The sequence below is a fragment of the Pelodiscus sinensis genome, chromosome 3 (assembly GCF_049634645.1).
Source record: "Pelodiscus sinensis isolate JC-2024 chromosome 3, ASM4963464v1, whole genome shotgun sequence".
Lineage (NCBI taxonomy): Eukaryota > Metazoa > Chordata > Testudines > Trionychidae > Pelodiscus > Pelodiscus sinensis.
In genome coordinates, this window is record NC_134713.1 from 196945450 (window position 1) to 196968966 (window position 23517).

The 23517-nt window shown below is 41.2% G+C and overlaps 1 protein-coding gene across 2 annotated transcripts in view; it reads left to right on the plus strand.

Moving 5' to 3' along the window:
* Window positions 1–23517, plus strand: part of SOS1 (SOS Ras/Rac guanine nucleotide exchange factor 1) — a 97216-nt gene that overhangs the window by 21112 nt on the left and 52587 nt on the right. For both annotated transcript variants that reach the window (XR_012903070.1, XM_075925815.1), the window contains exons 2-8: window positions 4114–4239; window positions 6383–6514; window positions 9131–9295; window positions 11965–12174; window positions 14729–14872; window positions 15628–15738; window positions 15830–15928. Coding sequence is in view for 1 of the 2 variants with exons in the window: in XM_075925815.1 (XP_075781930.1) it covers window positions 4114–4239; window positions 6383–6514; window positions 9131–9295; window positions 11965–12174; window positions 14729–14872; window positions 15628–15738; window positions 15830–15928 (987 nt within the window). In the remaining variant the exon portion in view is untranslated. The remainder of the gene's footprint in view (window positions 1–4113; window positions 4240–6382; window positions 6515–9130; window positions 9296–11964; window positions 12175–14728; window positions 14873–15627; window positions 15739–15829; window positions 15929–23517) is intronic.

Here is a 23517-nt window from a genome sequence, read left to right on the forward strand (position 1 = left end):
AAACCCCTGAGTCTGGACACGGCCTTAGAGGCAGCAGGAGGAGGGTAGATAGTACCCCAGAGACAGTGCTGGTGGGGAACTGGCTTTTAAGCCTGCTTCCCGCCAGCACCGGTTCCTGTCCCCCCTACCTTGCTGCCTCTCATGGATGCAGCGAGGGGGGGGAAGCAAGTAATTGACTACTATCTAACATTCCTTTTACCCACTATGGCACTTCTGCTTTTGAAATGTAATGAGAGCCTCTGCCTGCCCTACCCCCGTGGAGACAGTGCTGGGGCAAACCAGCTTTTAATGGCTCCCGCTCCCCTCCCCCTTGCTGCCTCTCTAATAGAGGCAGCAAGGGTGGGGGGAAGTGACCAGTCAAGTCACTACTTGACTATCCAGTAAGCTTATGCTTATCGTATAATCGACTAGTCGCTTACACCCCTATCATGGGTCATTACTTTCTGTTTATTGCTGTGTCCAGCCCATGACTTTTACTAAAAATACCCCATGACCTTACAGATCAGCATAAATAAATAATATGTCAGATATCTTCTGACCAATCTGAATGAATTCAGATTAGTGAGGCAGGATGGTATTCTCCTGAGGATACTAAAGGAATTAATTGAAGAAATCTCAGAGCCTGGTAATAATATTTACAAATTTATGGATAAGCAGGAGAAGTCGCAGAAGATTGGAGAAGGGCTAACATAATGCTCATATTGGAAAAGGAAGCACCAGTGAACTATAGACCAGTCAGTCCGACTTTGATACCTAGAAGCTACTAGAGCAATGTATAAAATGTTTAGTTTGTGAATGCTTGCCAGGATGAAGGGGTAATCAGTGGCAGGCAGTATGGATTTATCAAGAACAAATCATGCCAAACCAGCTTGATTTCCTCCTTTTAATAGGGTAACCGCTTTGGTGGAGAGGAGAAATTGTGGTGGCTCTAATATACCTGGACTTCAGCAAGGCTTTAGACCAGGGGTGGGCAAAAGGGCTTCCGCATGCTGGATCCGGCCTGCGGAGGCTCTGCCACTCAGGGTTTGGGGCCGGGGAAGTGTGCAAAGTCTCCTCCCACCCTGTCCCCACCCTGCAAGGAGTGAACGGCGCCTCGAAGTGCCACGCACTCCTGGCAGGGAGGGGAGGAGACTCCACACGCTTCCTCCCGCTCCTAGGCCCTGATTGGCCTGGGGGTGGAAGGAGTGTGCAAAGTCTCCTCCTGCCCTACGTGGGATGCGGCACCTCTAAGCACTGTATGCTCCTTGCAGGGCGGGGGCAGGGTCCAAGGAGACTTTGCATGCTCCCCCCGCCCCCAATCCCTGATTGGCCTGGGGGGAGGGAGGGAGCGCATGATATGTCCTCCTACCCTGCAAAGGGCTCAGCACTTAAAATCAATTGCCAGCTGCTGCTCAGTTGACTATAACTGCAGCACTCTCTTGCAGGGTGGGGGCAGGGAGCGAGAGACTTCATGTGCTCCCCATCCCCAGGCCCTGATTAACCTGGGGGCAGCAGGGGGGAGCATGTGTAGTCTCCTGCCATGGCCAGGGGCATGGGTACCTAGAGGGAACTGCCAGCTGTTTAGAACCTCAACATGAGTCAGCAATGCCAAGTTGTTGCAAAACAAATGCAGTTTTAGGTTGCATTAACAGAGACATAACATGCAAGGGACTTGAGGTGATAGTATCACTCTGTACTGGTTAGATCTCAACTGGAGTGCCGGGTCCAATTTTGGTTACCAATGTGTTGAAAGGATGTCAAGAAATTGGAACAGATTCAGACTCTAGCGACAAAGATGATCAAAGGGATGGAATGCAAGCCATATGAGCAAAGGCTGAAGGAACTGGGTATGTATGTTTAGTTTGGAGAAGAGTAGATTAAGGAGGGGGCATATGATAGCTATCTTCAGATGATTGAATTGCTGCCATAACAAATATGGAGAAAAGTTGTTCTCTCTTGCCAGAGAGGCAGAGCAAGGGGTAATAGATTCAAACTACAGTATAACAGATTGAAATTATATCTCAGGAAAAACTTCTGTACACTTTGTAAGAAGAATAGGACAATGGACATGGACCAGCTTGTCTTAAGAGGTTGTAGAAGCTTCTTTACTGTAGATTTACAAAAGGAGACTGGAAAGCCATCTGTCTTGCATGATTTGTTGTTTAAACCATCCATCTTGGCAGGGACCAGACTAGAACCCTTGTGGTCCTATCTAACCTTTTGATTCTATGATTGCATAGGTTCTTCACCTGGGCTTCCAATGGAGCCTGTGGGAGATTCATGAGCACCTCTGCTGTTGTAACACTGGATCACATTATATTGAAAAGGCTGAGAATCATTGACTTGTCGTCTTAACCTGTTATCTGTTTAACAACACTTGAAATCATGTGCCAGCTACATTAATGCATATTCTTATTGTTGCTTTCTTTGTGTTCCCTCACTAAATCTCTTTTTGTTATATCCACTGTTGCATCCTAAATTAGATTGTGAGCTGTTTAGGACATGGACTGACCTACTCAGTTTGTACAGCACCTAATACAGGGGCGTTCTAATCCCAGTTGGAAGGTTTAGGCTCTATATAATGCAACTACAAACAACACATGATACTGTTGTAATCACAGAGTGCAGTAAACTGAGCTATCTTAGATTTTTTGTTTGATAGTAGTTTTCCTGCTGTTTCATAAGCTCCATCAACATCATATATAAACTGTTCAGAATGAGATTCTGGGCAAAAATCAAATTGTTTTCATTCCCAGAATACATGTTCTGCTCAGTCAGTTTGCAGAGAGATTTGTTCCTCAAGATTTGCCAAGGATTTTAAGGTAAAGAGCTAAAAACTATAGCATGGCAGATTTAAATTAAATCTCCCAGAAGTGCTTTAAGACCCACTAAATGTGGGCATAATTTGTCAAACTAAATCCACTCTTTCATTAAAGTTTTAGCAAACTAAACAAATTCAAAGGCAGGATAGATATCAAAGAACAGAATCCAAACATGATACTCATGGAGTGCTTCTGAAGCAGAATGATACATGTTTAATGCTTCTTTATTTCATAAAATTTAATTCCTGTTATAAGTGCAAATCTGAATGCAGCTTTAACTATGAAGATGGTTAGATTGATGGTTTCTGATTTAGGGAAGATAGCTTTGGGGTGACTGATAGAGGTTTTGCAGTTTGGGTGGTGATGAGACAGCAAATTTGATGGTTTTAAAACTTGGAATAACTATAATGTTACCTTTAAGTTTCCTTCGGTATAGTTACTTAAACAGTTATGGTGAATACATTGTTCTTAGGCTTTTAAAAATATATTATTTCTAAGACTTTGAACTGTGTGTGTACCTAATCTTTTAAAACCAAACTGGTTTTCAGAAAAATACTGAAAACTAAATCTGTAATCTAACAGGTATGGGGAGGAATAATGCATCTTCACTATATTAATGCCGCTGAGAACTTATTCACAACTATAACTGCAAATCTAAATTTTACCTTTATTGTTTAATACTAACACTTGCAAAATTTGAAGCACTACGAAGTGCAGATTCAATAAAATAATGTATTGTAAATATTCTTAATTTAGAGATTGGTTCAGAATTAAGTATTCAAAACAGTGCAACTGGCACTTGAAATGTTAGGAAATTTAGTTTTGGTGAAAGTAGGGATGTAAAGGAATAGTAGACGACTACCCAATAAGCACATGCTTATCGGGTAGTTGAGTCGACTTCTTTCATTCCCCTCTCATAGTACACACACAGCCCATTCCAGCCTAAAGAGTTTAGTCTGCAAGCAACAGATGAAAAGGAGAGAGAAAAATATGCAATGTTTATTTATTTTTTTTAAAGCATACCTACTTCACTGCTCACTCATTGTTACACAGTATCTTAGAGACTAAGTCAACATTAAATTTTATATATTGCAAAATGTGCCTATGGTAGGTTAGATTTGGCATAAATTGGTGTAGTTTCCATTGACTTAAGGCTATGATCCATGCTGATTTATACAACATAAAATTCTTTTTATTAGTTTTTAGGTCTCTGATGTCATGTTCCTGAAATTCTTTTAACTATAAAGTAACTTCTGTAGAAATAAATCATGTACTCGTGTGGAAGGTTAAACACATTTTCTGTTCAATGTAGGTTCAGGTGCAAGTCCATCCTAAACTTTCCTCAGCTGAAGATGCATTACAGTATGTTGAAGAGTTAATTCTGCAGTTGTTGAATATGCTGTGCCAAGCCCAGCCAAGAAGCTTTCTGGATGTAGAGGTACAGAGATTATTTATCTGATTTGTATTTTGCAGCTTTCATTTAGGATGATTATTCTAATAAATTAGCACTTTAAAATGTCATGAGAAATATATGTATGCATTGCTGTAGCCATGTTAACCACAGGATATTAGTGATGCTGTGGATGAGTTAACATCTTTTATTGGACCAACTTCTGTAAGAGAGACAAGTTTTCGTGCCTACTCTGCCTCTCTATTGACTACAGTAGAATCATAGAGTTACAAACACCTTGAAAATGGAGGTGTTTGTAACTTGGAAATGTTCCATAACATGTTGTTCAAAGTTGTGATGTTCTTTTCAAATTTTACAACAGAACATTGACTTAATGCAGTTTTGAAACTTTACTATGCAGAAAAAAATGCTACTTTAACTGTCGTAATTTAAATGCAAGAAGCACAGGAACAGTTTCTATACTTTGTCAAATCTTTATTAAACTGTCTCTTTATTTTGTTAGTATTTACATTTAACACACTACTGTAAAGTATTTGTGGGGGAGTGGGTTGTCTTTGCTGCCTGATTGGTTTTGGTTCTAAATGAGGTATGATGTTGACCAGTCAGATTGTGACTCTGGTAGTCATACCTCTGAGGTCCTACTGTATGTACTATTATGGAAGTGAAGTGCATGGGAGAAATATGGTACTTATGTGTCTGTCAGTGGCTGACCAAAAGTAGGTTTCGTGTCTCAAGTTCTCCTTAACACAGTAGTCACTAGGGATCTACTGTTAGATCTTGTAGCCTCTGACAGGTGATCCTGACTGGTTTATCCAGGAAGCTATCAAGTGCAGGCACATGAGTTGCAGCTTAAAATTTAATCAAATTTGCCTAAAAAGTTTGGCCTGCTTCCTGAACCCGTCCCGGCCCTAAACCTCCTCCTGCACTGAACCTCCTACCCCAGACGTGAGTCCCTCTGCACCCAAACTCCTTCCCAGAGCTTGCACCCTGAAACTCCTCCTGGATCCCAGTCCCCTCCTTGGGCTAAGCCCAGAGCCTGCACCCTAGCCTGGTGAAAGTGAGTGAGGATTGGGGGAGGAAGGAGGATGGAGTGAGCAGGGTGAGGCTTTGGAGAAGGGGTGGAGAGGGAGCAGGACCTTAAAGAAGGAGCGGGAAGCAAGTGGGGCAAGGGTACTTGGGTTTGAGGTAGAGTTTACATTGCACTTAAATTGAAAGTGATCTTGTGGTTAAAAAGTTGGGAGACCACTGCCTTAACATGTCCAATATTTTAATATCTAATGTCAGTCAGCACCAGTATAATTATATGAGTTGTATAATATATATGAATACAATGTGTATGTAGCGAACCATACATAATACATATTATCACAGTTCTGGAGATGTCTACAGCTCAGACTCTGTTGTGACCTCCTGGAGAGCATCCCATTTGAGTCTGACCTCTCTCTATCAGCTTTCTCTAGATTGAGTCCTGTGACTCTCTCCCTTTAGATTGGGGCCTTATGCTGTAGAGTGCTGAATTTTACTGGGACTGCCTCAACAGGTCTGACTTAAGTTCAGCACCCCGTTCTCTCAGGGCCAGTCACAGAGTTAACCATGAACAATTTTATCCAGGAGTTGGCTTACTAGGCAGAAAGATACCACATGACATTTATAAAGCAGATACAGTAGTCTTTGAATAGTTGATGTGTAACCCTTAGAGGGCTTCCCCTCAGAACTTGAGCTAGAACTCAGAATTCTGTATGTACATTAAAACATGGTTGCATCAAAATAAATTATTCCTTTTAAGGAATTGCTTTTAATTGTAACAGTGGAATATCTATCTAAACCAGTATACTATTGCTTAATGCATTCAGATTATGCACTGAGCCCTTAGTGCATGGTTTCCCAAACTACGGAGCGTGCCCTCCCTGGGGGAGGGGGAGGGCGTGAAGAAATTCCAGGGGAGGCACAAGGTTACCCATGCTCCCGCCCCCGTCTCTCCCCCCCCAAGTTCTGCTGCTATTTTTGTTTTTCATCCTTAGTCAGTTCTCTCTTTTTTTTTTTTTTCCCCACATCAAGTTTTGCTGCAGTTTTGGGGGGAGGCCTGAGGGTTTCTCAAAAATCAAAAAGGGGGCGTGATGCTGAAAAGTTTGGGAACCACTGCCTTAGTGCATGTTTTCTGTCTCCTAAGGATCGTGTTCAAAAAAGTTTTCCCCATCCTATTGATAAGTGGGCAATAGCTGATGCCCAGTCTGCTATTGAAAAGAGGAAACGAAGAAACCCATTATCTCTCCCGGTAGAAAAAATTCATCCTTTATTAAAAGTAAGTATTCAAATAATAACTGATTACCTTGATACTTGCAGTTAGGCAAATATGTCTTGTACAGAACTATATACAGTAGTTTTAAGATTGACATTTTCATTCATTGTCTGTATATTGCCTGAAATAGAACTCAAAAGGACTAAAGCAAATCTTATAAAGTATGTAATGTATCATTATCATTGTAATGTTTCTATTTCAGTTAATTGCATGCCTGTTAAATACGTTCAGAATTGTGATTTTATATCCCAGAAGTTCTTTTAACTTCTTCTTTGAGTGATTCTACATGTAAATTCCACTGGAACTTTTCCCCTCAATGATGCCCGTCTTAGTGGCTCAAACTTTTGGCACCAGCATAAAGGGCCTATCCAAACCTGAGCTCCCTCTGTTCCTCATTACTTTCTGTGACAGTCACTGGAACAGCTCTTCCTGATTCTGCAAGTACTCATAAGAGAACACAGAGTACTGAATTGTATTGTGAATAGTTTAGTGTTACTACAGTTTAGTGATTGCTTGGTTAGTTAGGATTTTACCCTGGCTGAAGTTTCAGTTGATTTCTGACTCTAAGAGATGCCTTGGTCACCAGGCTTCAAGCCCTGTGTTTCCTGGAATAAGATGCTTCCTGTGAGCAACCATACTCAAGTTGCTTTAAGAGCCTTGGGGAAGCTCTTATTGGGAAGCATTGACAAATTTACAGGGACATTATGAAAGCAAGGCTCAAGTTTTTACTATGAATACAACCTTAAGAGCTCCAGCTGAGCCAGGTTGGTCAATCTCATCACCAACACCCACAGCATCAGTAAGGAGTGTCCCTTCTACTGTACCTGCATCCTGACACTGTTTACCTGCAGACTAAGAAGCAGATTGCTAAAAAGAGAGATCCCTGGCACGGAAATCTGCATAGGTATGGCATAAGAATGGTGTCTTAGTCTAAGCATTCCTCTGTATTGGTAAAACAAAAGATAGCACCACTGACCCCATCGAGTCCAGAGCCAGGAGGAGCTCCTTCCACACCTGTGGTATGTACCTTACTGCTAGTGTCTTGGTACCAATCATGCCAGAATCATTTACAGCTGCCAGGGACCTCTGGACCCTGATGGTGCCAGCAAACAGAGGAGAATTAGCAGGATTGCTACTGTGCTCAGTACTATGCCAGCTTCATGTACTCTTGACATTTCACTTTTTGGTACCATGAAAAGGAAAACCTGCAGAGCTCATTTCTCTGTGAACCTCTGGCACCGTCTGGCATGGCATCTCTGTGGTCAGTAGGAGAGTCGTCACTTTCTTCTGAATCAGAGGGTTGGTCCTACATTTCCTGTCTTTGGAGCCACTCTTATTAACTCTTCTTTAGACATTTCCACCCTTTCCATGATCTGGTCAGAGGAATACCATAGAGTGGTTCCCAAGGAAGTCACTAGGGACACATCCAGTTGCCTTTTTGGAATCTGTGGGGCCTAATTTATACTCCATCCCAGTTTTCTCTCTTTGAGGTATTCATATCAATCAGTCAGTTTACTTACTTGTATTTTATTTAAATCACATGCAAATATGGATGAGCTACTGCTACAAACCTTGTAGAACACCACTTCTTCTCTACTGTCCATACATAGGACTAACCCCACCCAACTGTTGGTGACAATAGTGGACAGAATGAAAGATCTTCCAGTCTCTTCACAGGGAATTTCATCTTAAATAGCTGTTGGTGTCTGTGCTTGTTATGATCTGACAGGTGTTTCACCACTGAGTGGGCTCCACAAGATCTCAAGCATCCTCAGTGGCATTCCTAGCACAGATCCCTCACCTGGACATTTGTAAAGCAGCAGCCTAGTCATCGGTGCACACTTTCTTCCCCCAATGCACCATCACCCAATAGTTTAGAGGCGATGCCCAATTTGGACGAGATGTACTGCAGTCTGTCTCTGCATAAACTCCCATCCCACCACCCATTTAACTGCTTGTCACTCACCAAGAATGGAATGCACATGGGCAGTCACTCAAAGAAAAAAACCTTTTGTAACTCTTGTTCTTTGAGGTGTGTTGCACATGTCCTACCTCTCCACACTGGAGTTTCTGGAAAGAAGGAACTTAGAAGCTCAGGGTCAGCTGGGCCCCTTTACTGATGCCAGCAGAGGGTGATCAAGCATCCTCAAATAGTACCAGACATTTTTTCTTGTGCGTGGAGTGCATGCACATCAGGAGTGGAGTGGACTGGACATGTGCAACACATCTTGAAAGGTTAGTAACAGTTTTGGGGAAAAAGAAATACCAGAATTCTCATGTGCCAAAAATTTGCAGTGCTTTCATTCTAGCTGTGTAATGAAGAAAATTCAGTGTTTTTAGATTATGCCAAGTACAACCGGTAGAGTTGTCGATATTTCAGAGTCAGTATGAACCACACAGTGCTATCTGTGATACCGCTGTTGTTTGTATTGTACATCTAAAGAGAAGTATTTTAGTATTGCCTGTACTAAAGATACTATGGTGGACAGATACTGACTGTTTAATGACTACAGTGTATTGCACTAAACATCGTATTTCATAGGGTTAGTCTAAAATACATAAATTAGTTATTCAGCTGATTATATAACACATTTAATGATGCACTTTTTTTTCTTTTAGGAAGTTCTAGGTTATAAAATTGACCACCAAGTATCTGTTTACATAGTAGCAGTATTAGAATATATTTCTGCAGATATCTTAAAGCTGGTTGGGAACTATGTACGAAATATAAGACATTATGAAATTACTAAACAAGACATTAAAGTGGCAATGTGTGCTGATAAGGTAGGTGGCATAATTCATACTTATCAAATGAATGGAAGAAAAACGTTGCAGTACAGGTTGGACCTCGCTGGTGTGGCAACATCCGTGGTCCAGCATGATTTTAGTTAGCTGGATGTCCATTTATTATGGGTGTGGCCAAGTTTCCTGGGGTCACAGTTTGTTTACAGCCACCAGACCTGGCTGTTATTTAGCTCTAATTTATCCCCAGTGTCTTCTAAGAGCCCAGCAAGCCGTGGAAGTGTTGGTAATGCTGGTAGACAATATTGACCTCTCTGGTTCAGCACTGGTCAGGTTCCAAGAATGCCTGACTAGAGAGGTTCAGCCTGTATTACATTTTTAATCAGATCTTGAAGGGTGTCTAAAAATCTCCATGTTGACTGTTAGGTCTTAATCTCAAAATAACAGTATTTTTAGAAGTGCCTCCTTCCCTTATTCATTTCTTCCGTAGCCTTAAAAGGAAAGTGAAGTACCTTGTGAGACCTTAGTAACCATTAAGGCATGTAGAGCATTTCTACCCTACAAATTTTAGTTGACATATATTAGGTTGATTTACAGCTATCACAGTAATTACTGCAGTGTTTCATGTCTGCGCTACCTTCCTTCTGTCAATGGTGCATGTTCGCACAAGAAGCAGTTCTGTTGAGAGCACGGTCTCTCAGCTCTGCTCAGCTCCCTCCCAGGAGCACACCCTGCCCTGGGCCCCTGGTGGGGAGGAAGGATCTGGGACAGCAGTGCAGTGGGGAGCCAGGACTCTGGAAGGGGCAGGGAGGCCCTCTCCCTGCTCCCAGTACTCGAAGGGACAACCCAATCTAAGAGTGCTTTCTTGTCAGTTTCATGGCTCCAGCATGAATCCCTGAAATTGAAAAGAATGACATCCAACAGCTAATGTAAGTAACCTGCTGTGTCTACACAGATGCTGCCTTCCTCTCACTACACCAACATAAGCCCTGCATCTCTCATGGAGGGGGAGTTATGTCAGCATAGTAGGGCACTTACATTAGCAGGACTAAGGCTGTAATTTTGTACAGTGACATAATTAAGTTGACGTAAGTGGTCTTTCATTGACTTTATTCTGTAATGTAGACCAGGGCTTGGTAGTATAGGGCATCTGTCTTCATCACAGTTGCTTGTAGATCAGAGGTCTCAAACTTACAATCTGCAGGCCAGAGTATATTCACAATCTGACGTTCCCATCCCTGTCCCCCAAAGCCCGCTCCTTCCCACCACCACCTTACCCTCTCCCCCTGATTGTACCCCATCCTTAAAGAAACAGGGTCTCAGGAATTCTTAGGGGCCTGGTGCAGGACAGCAGCAGTGGTCGGGCCCTCCTGCACACCCTGCAATGGTGGGAGCTGTGGGGAAGTGGAACATAGCACAGTGAGTGCACATCCTGCGCATGCGCCACTTCTCCGCTGCTCTCACTGTGAGATGTGTGGAGGTTCCTGACCATTGCTGCTGCTGCATGCTAGGCTCCTCCCTCCCTGATAATTCCCCAGGCCCGGTCCTCGGGAGACTGGGGCGCAATGGAGAGGGAGAGAGTGGGATTGTGGCAGGAAAGGGCAGGACTTGGGAGGGCGGGTGGACATCCTCCTTCCCGCCCGAACCGCATTGCTGATACACTCCGGCCCATAGATGAGCTTGAGCCCTGTTAATGTAGACACAAGAATGGATGTTCAGCAGAAGCTTGGGTACCTGACAAGTGATTGTGGTAGTGATGCTGATACCATTGATTCTTTCTTCGAATCTTCTGCCTCCTTCAGCCACTGGTGGGACTATACAATGCATTGGCCTAGAAACCGGACTGAGCAGAGTTTGAATACAAGGATGCCTACTACACTACAGTTACACTTCTGGAGAATTGCGACAACCCCATGCAAAAATAGCAGAAACCTTCTGGGTTTCTGAAAGGCTCTGAAACAAATGTTCAGGTGTTTGCCCTGAAGGAACAACCTGCTAAAGGGAGATTTTTGTGGTTCTGCCTTACTCACTACAACAAACACAGACATGGCCCATACAGCGTTCCCAGCCTTATCATTTAACTCTGAGACAGCATGAGGTTCTCAGTACCTGCCTGTGCTCTGTCAAAGATGTCAGCCTCTGTGCATTAGTCCAGTATTCCCTCAAGTACCTTCACGCTGTACACAGCCCTTTTATGTAATGTAATCCTTAATTTCTGTCCATAAGCATCTAAATGTGATCAGTCTCAAATGTTATCAGCTATATTTTCTTCTTTCTGCTTCCTCCCTGCCCCCCACTCTAAATGGGGGACAGACAGATTAACCAAATTGCATATCTCCAAGCATTTGTTCATCTGGACCCCCTTTGCAGGTGTGTGTGTGTGTGCCTCATGCATCAATCTGACATGCTGTTCTGTATTGAATATAAAGCATAGAACAAACCAAACTGCCAGTCAGTTCTTTCTTGTAGCTCTGAGTTAGAATTAGAATGATTGATGCATAGTTCTTTTTAAATTGCTTTTTCATAATTCAGTTTCCTTTTTACCAAATCTGTTCAGCCAATCTCAAGACAATGTAGAAAGCCTCTCATTAATTGTATTCAACTTGATCTTTTATAGCAGCAACTTATTTCCCCTCTGCCAGTAACTTTTGTATTTGTTTTTTGTGTATATTTAAAGAAAACACTAACTTTCTCCAATTTCATTGTCACAGGTTTTGATGGATATGTTCCATCAGGACGTAGAAGATATAAGTGCACTAACTTTATCTGATGAGGAACCCTCCACCTCAGGGGAACAAACCTATTACGATCTAGTCAAGTCATTCATGGCAGAGGTTCGACAGTACATAAGGGAATTAAATCTTATTATAAAAGTTTTTAGAGAACCTTTTGCCTCCAACTCCAAATTGTTTTCAGCTCATGTAAGTATTATAGATGTTACAAATGATGCATATCAAGTCTGCATTTGCATTAGTGTAAGTGAAAATTTCTGGGATCTCACTTTTGTCCAGTATAGCATCCCTATAGTATAGGAAGAACTGTCAGAAAGCCATCTGTTTCTAAATATTTGTTGCTCTAGCCAGAACTGTTTGTGAGCAAACAAAATACAATAACACGTTTTCTTTTTTTGGTGCTGCCCCTCACTCTACAAAAGCATCTTTTCTACCTCCCAACCCAGGAGTCTAGAACCTAGAATATAAAATTGTAGATCAAGGTGGGCTGAATGTCCTATACCATGCAACATTATATTCCCCATGCACTTCTCTGGCATCCTAGAAAGCCAATGTAGATCATTTGGAATTCTCGTACTGGCACTGGGGAAGTTGAAGGAAGTTTCTCCTGTAGCAATTTTTTCAACCTACTTGTACAACTACAATGTAAACTGCATTTATAAAAGCAAAAACAACAACATTGAAATGCACATTAAGACCCACATTGTTTGAATGCCCCAGTCTACCATTATTGTGCCTTTCTTTAGTTTGCAAAGTGTCTATTGCTATGTAGGCACTGAAATGCCTTGAAAATATAAACACAGACAATGTTGTGAAGATATTCAAGGACTCGGAAATTGGAAACCTACGTCACTTACTCTGCCTCTATTTTATGTGATGTTCTGCAAATAACTTAACCTTTGTGCCTCTGTCTGTCTGTCTATCTAAAAAAGTATGTGGGGAAGAATAAAAATATGTGTTAATTTTTGTAAGTAGGAGGAGAATCTGTGTTGATCTTTGTAAGTAGGAGTTTATTAGTAAAATATTTTAAGAACCAGTTATGGAAGATGCTACATAAATGAAAAGATTTAAGACTGTCAAGAATGATCAAAATGTATGCTTCAGGTCATAATCATGTTTGAGGAACCAGAAGGATATTCTTCCTCTTTGTTTGGCATTGCATAATTAAATAAAATTGCATAATTAGCTAAGTGCATGACTGGGTATAAGTTGAGGGGGTGTTGCAGAGTTTGCTGGTTTTTTGAAACAGCCAAGTGCTATCTATTTTTGCAACATTGTATTATGTGGGCCAGCAGTCTGTCATGCTATGGGAATTGGAATTTGTTTTCCTCTGTCAGTGCCATGCACTTTCTTAGCTATACCAGATCTCTCTCTCTCTCTCAATGCTAGAGCTCTGTGTAGTTGAATTGTCTTTTTGATTCTGCTAAATCTTTCCTCCACCTGTTCTTTCTGCTGTAAATGGATACTGAGCTGTAGGGTGAAATTCTGGCACCACTAAAGTCAGTGGCAGTTCTGCCTTTTACTCATAGGGTAAGTCTACGCAATAGTGCCTACCTCGAAATAAGCTACACAATTTGAGCTATGCAAAATTGCTTTGTCTACACAGCACTTATTTCGAAATACATCGCTACTCCCCTGACTTCCTTAATCCTCATACAACGAGGTTTTCAGGAAGTCAGAGTAAGAAGCTCATTGATTCGAATTTATTTCAAAGTAATGGGCTTCTTTTGTAGACAGCGCATAACGTTATTTTGGAATGTTATTCCAAAATAACTGTGCTGCGTAGACGTGCCCATAATGAATAAAGTTAAGTATGTGCGGTAGATCTTGAGGTGAAGAGAACTAGATTACTTAAAAGTAACAGAGCTGACAACTTTGGGTCACTCCATCCATAACTTCATCTTTCTTTTCTGCTAGACTTTGGGTTTCACCAGTGGATTTAGAACACAAATTGCATAGTATTAAGATTTTTGAGTAATACTGTGTATTCTGCATAGGGCAGATTAACATTTGAGTTATTACTATTCTTAACTCAAATTTGAAATAGAAACCAAAAGGCAACACCTATAGGGAACTCCAAAAAGTTTGATTTGTTGATAGAAATAGCCCTATACTTACCTTCAACTGAACTTAGCAACTTACATTCTCTGTTTCTTATCCCATTATTTTTCTTCCAAATCTGAGTCAGTAATTTCTCAGCTAAAGCAAAGGTACAAGTGTTATAAGTAACAGAAGCAAAATGCAGGACAATGTAGCACTTTAAAGACTAACAAGATGGTTTATTAGATGATGAGCTTTCGTGGGCCAGACCCACTTCCTCAGATCAAATAGTGGAAGAAAGTAGTCACAACCATATATACCAAAGGATACAATTAAAAAAAAATGAACAAATATGAAAAGGACAAATCACATTGCAGAACAGGAGGGGGATGCGGTGGGGGGAGGAAGGAAGGTAAGTGTCTGTGAATTGATGATATTAGAGGTAGGGAGATTGGGATGTTTGTGAGTTAATGGTATTAGAGGTGATAATTGGGGAAACTATCTTGGTAATGGGTGAGATAGTTCAAATGTTTGTTGAGTCCTTTTTGGAAAGTAACAGACAGACTATTAATTAATCAGTATTTATTAACTATTAGAACTAATTAAGTAGCTTGCTTTCTGTACTATATATTCTGTCTTATGGATTTAATTTCTCTCATCAACATTGATATTTATTGTCTGATGGTTCCATTTTTTTCTTCAGGATGTGGAAAATATATTTAGCCGTATATCAGATATTCATGAACTTAGTGTGAAACTATTGGGCCATATTGAAGACACTGTAGAAATGACAGATGAGGGTAGCCCCCACCCATTGGTAGGCAGTTGCTTTGAAGACCTAGCAGAGGTAAGTAGTAGTGTTCAAGTTGTTTCTGTAATATATATTTTATGTGCCTTATGTGTCATAGATCACTGGAATAATTAAAAAATATATATGTTTTAGTAGTTCAATACATCTTTGTTTATCTGTCTTGCCTGGCTACATTGGCACCTGCCTTCTTCAAAGAAATAGCCTTCGCAGGGCAGATTTTCCAAGGCTCTCAAGTTTTACCCTGCTTGACCTGCCCTTGATTCTGAGATTGCAGACTTGTTTGAGTCACAGAAAGGCTCTGGGACCAGTGTCACTATCCACTCATTATCCCAAGATATGATTTGAGGTTTTTTTTTTTGGAGAGGTAGGGATTCCCCATTAAAAGAACATCCCCTGGGATAAGAGAGGTATGGCCCCAAATATCAGAATCCCTCCTTATTGCCAGTGCATGCAGGTGGAGGGACATGGTGTTAGCAGAAATGAAATGAACAGGACGTTTAAGGGTTAGAAGCATCAGTCTTGGCCTTTAAAATCTGAAATCAAAATGGAAGTGTATGAGACCCTGCTTCTGCTTAGACTTGAGCATAAGTTTAACTTTACACACTGTCAACTAACAATGCATGAAGTTTATGCATGTGCTTACAACTTCTCAGGATCGGGGCCTAAATCTTTGTAAATGTGTTAACTAATAAAATCATATATAACATTTTCTCCTATATACTTTATATTTTACCAATAGCATAAGACTTTGATACTAAACAGTTTACAATTTACTTTGTATTCCTCCTTAGGAACTGGCATTTGATCCGTATGAATCATACGCTCAAGATATTTTGCGACCAGGTTTTCATGATCACTTCCTTAGTCAGTTATCAAAGCCTGGAGCAGCATTCTATTTACAGGTACAATAATTTTTAAAACATTTTTAAGAATACACCATTGTATTAAACAACACATCTATTGTTTTAAGATTAAAATAATTTTTGTTTCCAGTCAATAGGAGAAGGTTTTAAAGAAGCTGTTCAGTATGTTCTACCGAGGTTGCTTCTTGCCCCCGTTTATCACTGTCTTCACTATTTTGAACTTTTAAAGGTAAGAAAAAATATATTACTCTTTGAAAATGCTTTGTTTCCTATTGGCATTTCTCAATTTTAGTTACATCAGAGCTATGTATATTCTCAGTGAGGCATGTTAGTAGACTCACAGAACTTTTTATGGAAATGGAATGATGAATCATCTGGTGTAATGAAATCTAGATTCTATGCCATTGTAGATCTGTGTTTATAGAGAATGTTAGTCCATATTTTTATCTTTACTAGCTAGCAACTAACATCCTGGGTTTTTGTATTGAGTAATATTGTAATGATATTGTTTGATGTAGTAAAAGTGGATCCCTCAAATAGAAAAAGGAATTTTATTTCCTTGGAACTCATTATTTTGCTTCTATTTTAGAAATAAAGCTAAGCCTGGATGAACAGTGTAATGGTCAGTGAAAATGAGACCCTCTGTCTTAATGGGAAAACCTGAAAAATGTGTATAATTTGTAGTTTTCTAAAGTTGATAAGCTTTTGTAAAGTAGTTATAACTCTGGTTTCTGGGTGAAAACTGGACTTCAGTGAAATTCTCTTTCAACCTTACACTTTTTTTTTCTCCCTTGAGTGGCTTCTGCACATTCCCACTCAGAGGATGTACTGATGATGCAGCTTGGATGTATTGTCAATGCATCAAGACTGTACTGTTGGCACATTCCATGAATGGGAATGTGCAGAGTTCATCTTGAAGAATTTAGGTTACAGGTGAATAAAATCAGGATTTTTTCCTGAGTGTTTTGTGTTGTGATGGACTATATATAAATATAAACTTGTACACAGTGATTGTTACAGTTCAAAGCACAGGTGTATTAAAATTATCACATCATTTAAAAAAAAGAAGAGAATTAAAATCTAATGGACAGTACAGCAGGAATATGCAAATACTATCACTTATTTTGGTGTATATTTATGGACAATGTGGGTAGCTTGTATATTTTTCTTGATTTATTTTTTGGCAGCTTAATAGTTTCATAAGAAGCTGACTCAACTATGAAAAGTACCTTTGGGACAGTTTCACTACACAGTATATGCATCTGTGTGTGTGTATGAAGAATCAGCTGTGGAGAATTCCAGCATGCTATAAGTAGTTAATATAAAATAAATAGAGGCAGAGTTGGCTTGTATTCATGTGAATGGTGCTGTAAAAGATAGTGCTGCATAATGCTATTCATTAACAATTTACTTCTGTTGTGTTGTCAGTGGAAACAGTTTACAAGATTTATAGACTTAAATACCATATCTCTGTTTTGGTTGGGGTAGACTGATGATGCTTTGGTATTGCAAGTTTTCTTTGGGTAGGATAATTTGGGAAAACTCACCTGAGAACTTCCCTGCACAAAAAAATACAATATATGAAAGAGTAGGATGCATATTCTCTGAGAAATGTATCTACTATATCATGTATTCTAAGGCTTCAGTAACTTGAAATGGTTCCTGTTCTAATGTATATAATATTGCAAGTGTACTGATACAGGGAGTGCAATACTGGACATTCCTTCCCTAAAAAAATCTTGCTAATTTCTCTTAATAATGTGTGTAAACTCAAGTTTTGTGACTTGATGGGAATTGCTGCATTTTCACAAATATCTGTGGTTGTTGGGATTTTACATGTACTTGTATAAGTGATGCATTGTCCAGTAAACTAGTTTCACAATAACTTCAATTGATTTCTTCTAGTATCGCTAGTAATCAATGACAGATCCCATCGATCCATTCCTAAAGTCTCTGATTAATATCTGGATTTCATCTTAACACGATTCTCCAGCCTTTGCAGAATTGTAAATTAGTTTCTAGTCCATGTGTGTTGGAAATATATTAATTTCAAATAATTTTCCCTGGGTCTCTTGCACTGTCTTAAGTCATGTTAAATCCTTCTGGTGCAACAAGGGCATCACAGGTAAGAATGTTATATTTTTCCTTTTCCAGCATGAAGGTATTGAATTTACATGCTGCTGGAGCTCTGCTGGCATACAGCTGTGGAATTGTATCATAATATTGTTTGTTTATTTATGCAAATTATTATATAGGGGAGGGAATTATTCTGGTTTTAATTTGAAAATAGCTGAGAAATCAGTTTTTGACAATTTCAGCTGAAAAAATGTACAGAATTTTCTCTTAGATCATGATGACATCATAATGAGAGTTTATCCATATACTCTTTACATTCAATATAACACTGTAATTGTTTGTCAGGTCACTAGTTTGTAAGGGAGTAGAAGCTACAGCAGTGTTTGTTGCCTTTCTTAAAATATACGTCAGTGTGTCATGCTGCTTCATTCTTACAGTTTATGTACAACATGTTTCTTGAAACTGAAGGCTGAGGTTTGCCTTACTTCCGGTAATTTACGCCTTGTATATTAGTAGGCACTTACTCATATTACACTATTTCTTTCTCTCTCTCTCTCTCTCTCTCTCTCTATCTCTCTCACACACACACACGCACACACACAAAACCATATCTGTGAATCACTGATGGCCAGCCCTCTTGTGTGCAACCACCCAGGTGTGCACCTTAGAGGGATGTCTTTGTGGACCACTTGAATGGAGTTGATCCAAGGGCTACAATTTGAGAACCTCTATTCTAATATTCTCAGGGGTAAAAATATAAATGATGCTGTTTCAGAGACCATATATAGCAAGGTATCCTGCTTTGGGCAGGGGGCTGGACTCGATGACCTCCTGCGGTCTCTTCAGGCCTAGGATTCTATGTATCACTGTCATTTTGTCTAGTCGCATTATAGATATGTAGAATGTTAGTAATGGTAAATATGGCCGGTGCTAAAAAGATGGTCTTATAATGTGGCAGTTCTCTTTATAGAGCGAGTCTTAGTATGTTTTTTTTCCTGATGCATGCAACAATGAAGGTTGCATAGATTTTCTTTTTCAGGTTTAGAGTAAGCTAAAATGGGCCAGAAATTGCTACTTCTTGGAACTTGAACTGCTGTCCCATGCTGTCTTAGTCTGGAAGGTCACTTCAATTTTTGTATAATTCTAGTAAGAGTTCTTAATATGTTTAAATAAACAGTACAAAAAGATTGAGTGAATTGTCTACAGTATTTGAAGAATATAAAATTTAGTAATGTGATAGTCCTGAAAAATCTCTGAAGGTCTGTATACAGTGGCACTTACTACATTGATTTATCGTTTGTTGTTGCTATATTAAAACTGCCCCTTTGAGTGGCGGTGGCTAAGTCTATATAGAAGGACTGTCAGCCTAGATGCCTCTACAGTGGGGGTTGGCTTGACCTAACTACATTGCCCAGGACACACAATTTTTCAAGCCCCAGCAATGTAAGTTGGTCTACGTAGATCTAATTTTTAGATGTAGACCAGACCTAAATTAATACAGGGGAATTTGTAATGGCTCTTACACTTACGTTGCTTAACACTTTCCTTGATAAAGAACTTTTGAGGCCTTTCTATCACCTTTCTGTTGTTTGCAGTGAACTTTGATGTTTGACATGGAGAGATGTCCCATGAAATTGTGTTCAACTTTCGTTGGCTTACAGGCTGTTAGAAAATGCCTTCTTTTCTTGTATTCCTCCAGAACATTTTGGCAGCATGTTTGTAGCTCATGCTGCTGCCCTTGCAAAAGCAGTCATGCTGGGAACTCTTAGGAGCTGTTAAAGCAGCTGAAGAGGAGAGCAGGCAGAGCAGGAGTCCTCTGATTTGGACATAACTCGTGACCTTAGTGTTCCATACTCCCCTGTGGAGACACCACATGAGGTGGGAGCATCAGAACAACCATACTAGGTCAGACCAACGGTCCATCTAGCCCAGTGTCCACAGTGGCTAATGCCAGATGCCCCCAGAGGAAGGGAACACAACAGGTAATTCTCATGTGATCCCTCCCCTGTCACCCATTGCCAGACAAACAGAGGCTAGAGACACCATTCCTACCCATCCTGGCTAATAGCCATTGATGAACCTAACCTCTATGAATTTATCTAGCTCTTTTTTGAACCCTGTTAAAGTTCTAACCTTCGCCACATCCTCTGTGAGAACTATGGATGTAAGAAGTTTACTGGTTACCCAGTAAACAGGCAGCTTATCAGCCTGCTTACAAGGTAACTGGTTAACAGGCTAGGGTGGAGTCCTGTGGCTACAGCAGGCCCAGCTGGAGCAACCCTGTGGCCGTAGTGCATCCAGACAGCTGGACCACGGCCACAGTGAGCTGTAGCAGCTCTCTACCCACGGAGGTTAACCAGTTAAACAAAATGGTTAACCTGTTATCTATTTTAAAGAGTTTTTAAATCCCTAGTGGGAACCAGAGTGGGCTCTGCTTTCTTCCTCACCCACCCACAGATTCAGCAAACAGCCCCAGCGAATGGTCGTGAAACCGCTAAGATTTCATGCAGTTATGTGACTATTCAGTCACATGATATCTAACATCCCTACTCTTAACCATGAGCAGCAGGGGCTACCCCAATTCCAGGGAGTTGGGAAAAACAGGCCAGCTAGGCTATCTCTTCAACCACTCCCCAAACCTGAATAACTGCCTTTTGCTGCTGCTTGCTAAAGAAGTTAATTCTGTAGTTAGGAGTTTGCCGTCTGTGCGCCAGTGCTGAAAGTCCCAGGGTTAAATGTGTGCGTGTGTGCACATGTGCGTGCTCTCTAAGGTGTGGAATGTCCTATTACGAGAATGGTTTCTTCTGTCACCCAAACAGCAGCCGCATAACAGGCATGTGTTGTTCTCGTCAGTATTTACAGAAAATGTGGCTCTGCTTACGTTTTAGATGGTCTCCCCAATGAAGACATCTGGAATATACAGTCAGCTTAGAAATAGGAGTAATGTAGCAGATCACACACCTGCTTCTAGTGGTTGAGCTCACTGCACTCCCCAGGAGCTCCTTGAATCCCTCTTTATCCCACTGCCCCAGCCAGCTTTCCCCAACCTTCATCTCCTCCGTGCCAGGAGCTCTGTAGTCCCTATTCTCCCTGCCATTTTTTTTTCTCCTTTATCTGTTTCTTCTTTTTCTCTTTCAAGGTTGTCATCATTTTTAAACTACATTAGAAAGGGTGGGCTAGGGTTACCAGGTAGCTTCAGAAAAAATACAGGACACACTTGATCGGGGGGGTGGGGGTGGGCGGGACCAGCTGGTAGGGGAGCGGGGCTGGCCGGGGGAGATCTGAGAGGGGGGGCAGCTGGCGGGAAGCGGGGCTGGTTGGGGGGAGTGAGGCTGGTTGAGGGGGAGAGCGGGGAAGCGGGGCTGGCCCGGGGGGAGAGAATCGGGGAGTGGGACTAACCCAGGCGCATGCAGATCCAGGGCGCTTCCTGTCCCACTCACGGTCCTGGCGAAGCACGAGCGAGTCTGGCTACGGCTCCACAATGTGCTTGAACAGCGCCCAGGAGCACGGACTGGGCTTCTCCTCCCCAAGGCGTCTCTTCCACGTCACATGCAACCAGAGGCTCCCAGCACAGATCGCACCCTGTCTCCCAGCCACTCCCCCCACCCACACCAGGCTTATGTCAGGCACCCAGCCGGAAAACCAGAAAATACCGGACATTGCACATGCCCGGTATTTTCTGAATTTTTTTACCTGACAGAGGGCCCAAAAACAGGACTGTCCAGTTGAATACCAGACACTTGGCAACCTTAGGGAGGCAGAGGTACATTGAGAGTTATTGTAAAACAGGAAGGTGATAATGGCTGTCATCGACTGGTTCCTTAATCTATAGACTGTTATAGAGGTGGCTGAAGCTGCTAGTTCTGCAAATCAGATGCTAAGAGGTTTTGTGTGTCTCCTATTTCTCCCTTTGGCTTTTCTAGTTGTCACCAGAATGAATAGTGTTCTGCCTGTTGCTGCTTAGTACCGTCCATGAAAATTATGGAATTAGTTGGACACAGCATTCAGAAGTTATCATGCTACATATCAAAATGCAGACATGCTGCTAAATTGAGTGTAAGACCTCACAAAATTGGCCAATAAAAATCCAGGCTGAATTATATTGAAGTTGTTGAGGTGAATTTCGTTACAAATTGGAATTGTATAAGGAAAAGACTGTGTTTTAAATCATCCTTACTTTACTGCAGGGGTGTCCAAACTTTTTTCAAAGAGGGCCAGATTTGATGAAGTGAACATGTGTGAGGGCCGACCATTTTGCCTGACATTCTTTGAACCATTAAAATTAAATGCAAATTAACTATTTTATGCAAAGTTTATTGCAAACGGCAAACGACATAACACCAACTATACATGTTGTGTCCAAATATATTTATAACTGATTTAGACCAACTGACATTAACTGAGATTTTACAATGTAGTCATCTCAATTGAAAAAAAAACTTGCCTACACTAATGTGAAGGGTGAAACTGAGATCTGGACTGCAGCACATAGGCTAGGTCTGGTTCAAAGGCAGTGGTTTTGATGCGCAAAATGTCACGCAGGTGAGAGTCACTTAGTCTTGTCCTCACGCGGTTCTTGTTAAAGTTCATAGCAGAGAATGTCTTCTCACACATATATGTTGAGCCAAACAAGCTCAGCATTTTCTTAGCCAATGTTCGAATCTCTTGAAACCGGCTCTTATCCAGTTGGCGGTAAAAGTTCACAAGAGAGAGCTGTTGGTGACGACTGCGTAACTCGCTGTCACAATGCAGCTCAATGAGCTCGAGCTGCAGCTGATCTGGAGCATCCTCGGGGTCAACAGAGAATGGAGAGGAGAAAAGGCTGATCTCCTTTTCAATAGCTGCAAAGTCCTGAAAGCGCAGTTTAAACTCCCCAGCCAGAGATGCAATGTCTGCTGCATACCTGCTCGTTTGCGCACTGATATTGTCCTGTGGAAAACTGTTCATTATTTCCTGCAACGCTGAAAAATGTATGGTATTGGGCTGTGTTTGTGACAACTGCCTTATGAAAAGTTGCAGCTTTGTCCCAAAGGCTTTGAGGTGTGAATAAAGCTGGTTCACCGCTGCATCTTTCCCCTGAAGACTCGTGTTCAGTACATTCAGATGCTTTGTTATGTCAACTAGAAACCCCAAATCAGCCAGCCAAATAGGATCAGATAGTTCTCGCATTGGTTGTCCCTTTGTTTCCAAGAATTCTCCGATTTCCTTTCTGAGAGAGTAGAAACGCTGCAGTGCAGACCCCTGACTGAGCCATCTTACATCGTTGTGATATAAAACATCTTCGTATTCAGCCTGGATGTCCAGTAGAAACTGTTTAAACTGGCGGTGGCACAGGGCTTTAGAGCGAATAAAATTAATAGTCTTTAGCACCGGTTTCATAACATGATCATATTTGAGATGTTTAGCACAGAGAACTTGTTGATGAATGATACAATGGAGTTTAATAGCTTTGCCTCCTTCTTCGATCACCTTGTTACAGATTAGGGTTGATAATCCACTTCGTTCACCAACCATGGCAGGTGCCCCATCAGTAATAATCCCAGTAACTTTGTTCCAAGGCAGTTTCATGTCATCTATGGCGGAACTAACAGAAACAAATAAATCTTTTCCTCTTGTTTGGTCCGTAAGGCTCTGGAGGTCAAGTAGCTCTTCAGTCACATTCATTTCATCATCCACCCCTCTCATAAAAATCAGCAACTGAGCTGTGTCAGATAGGTCCGTGCTTTCATCACAGGCTATTGA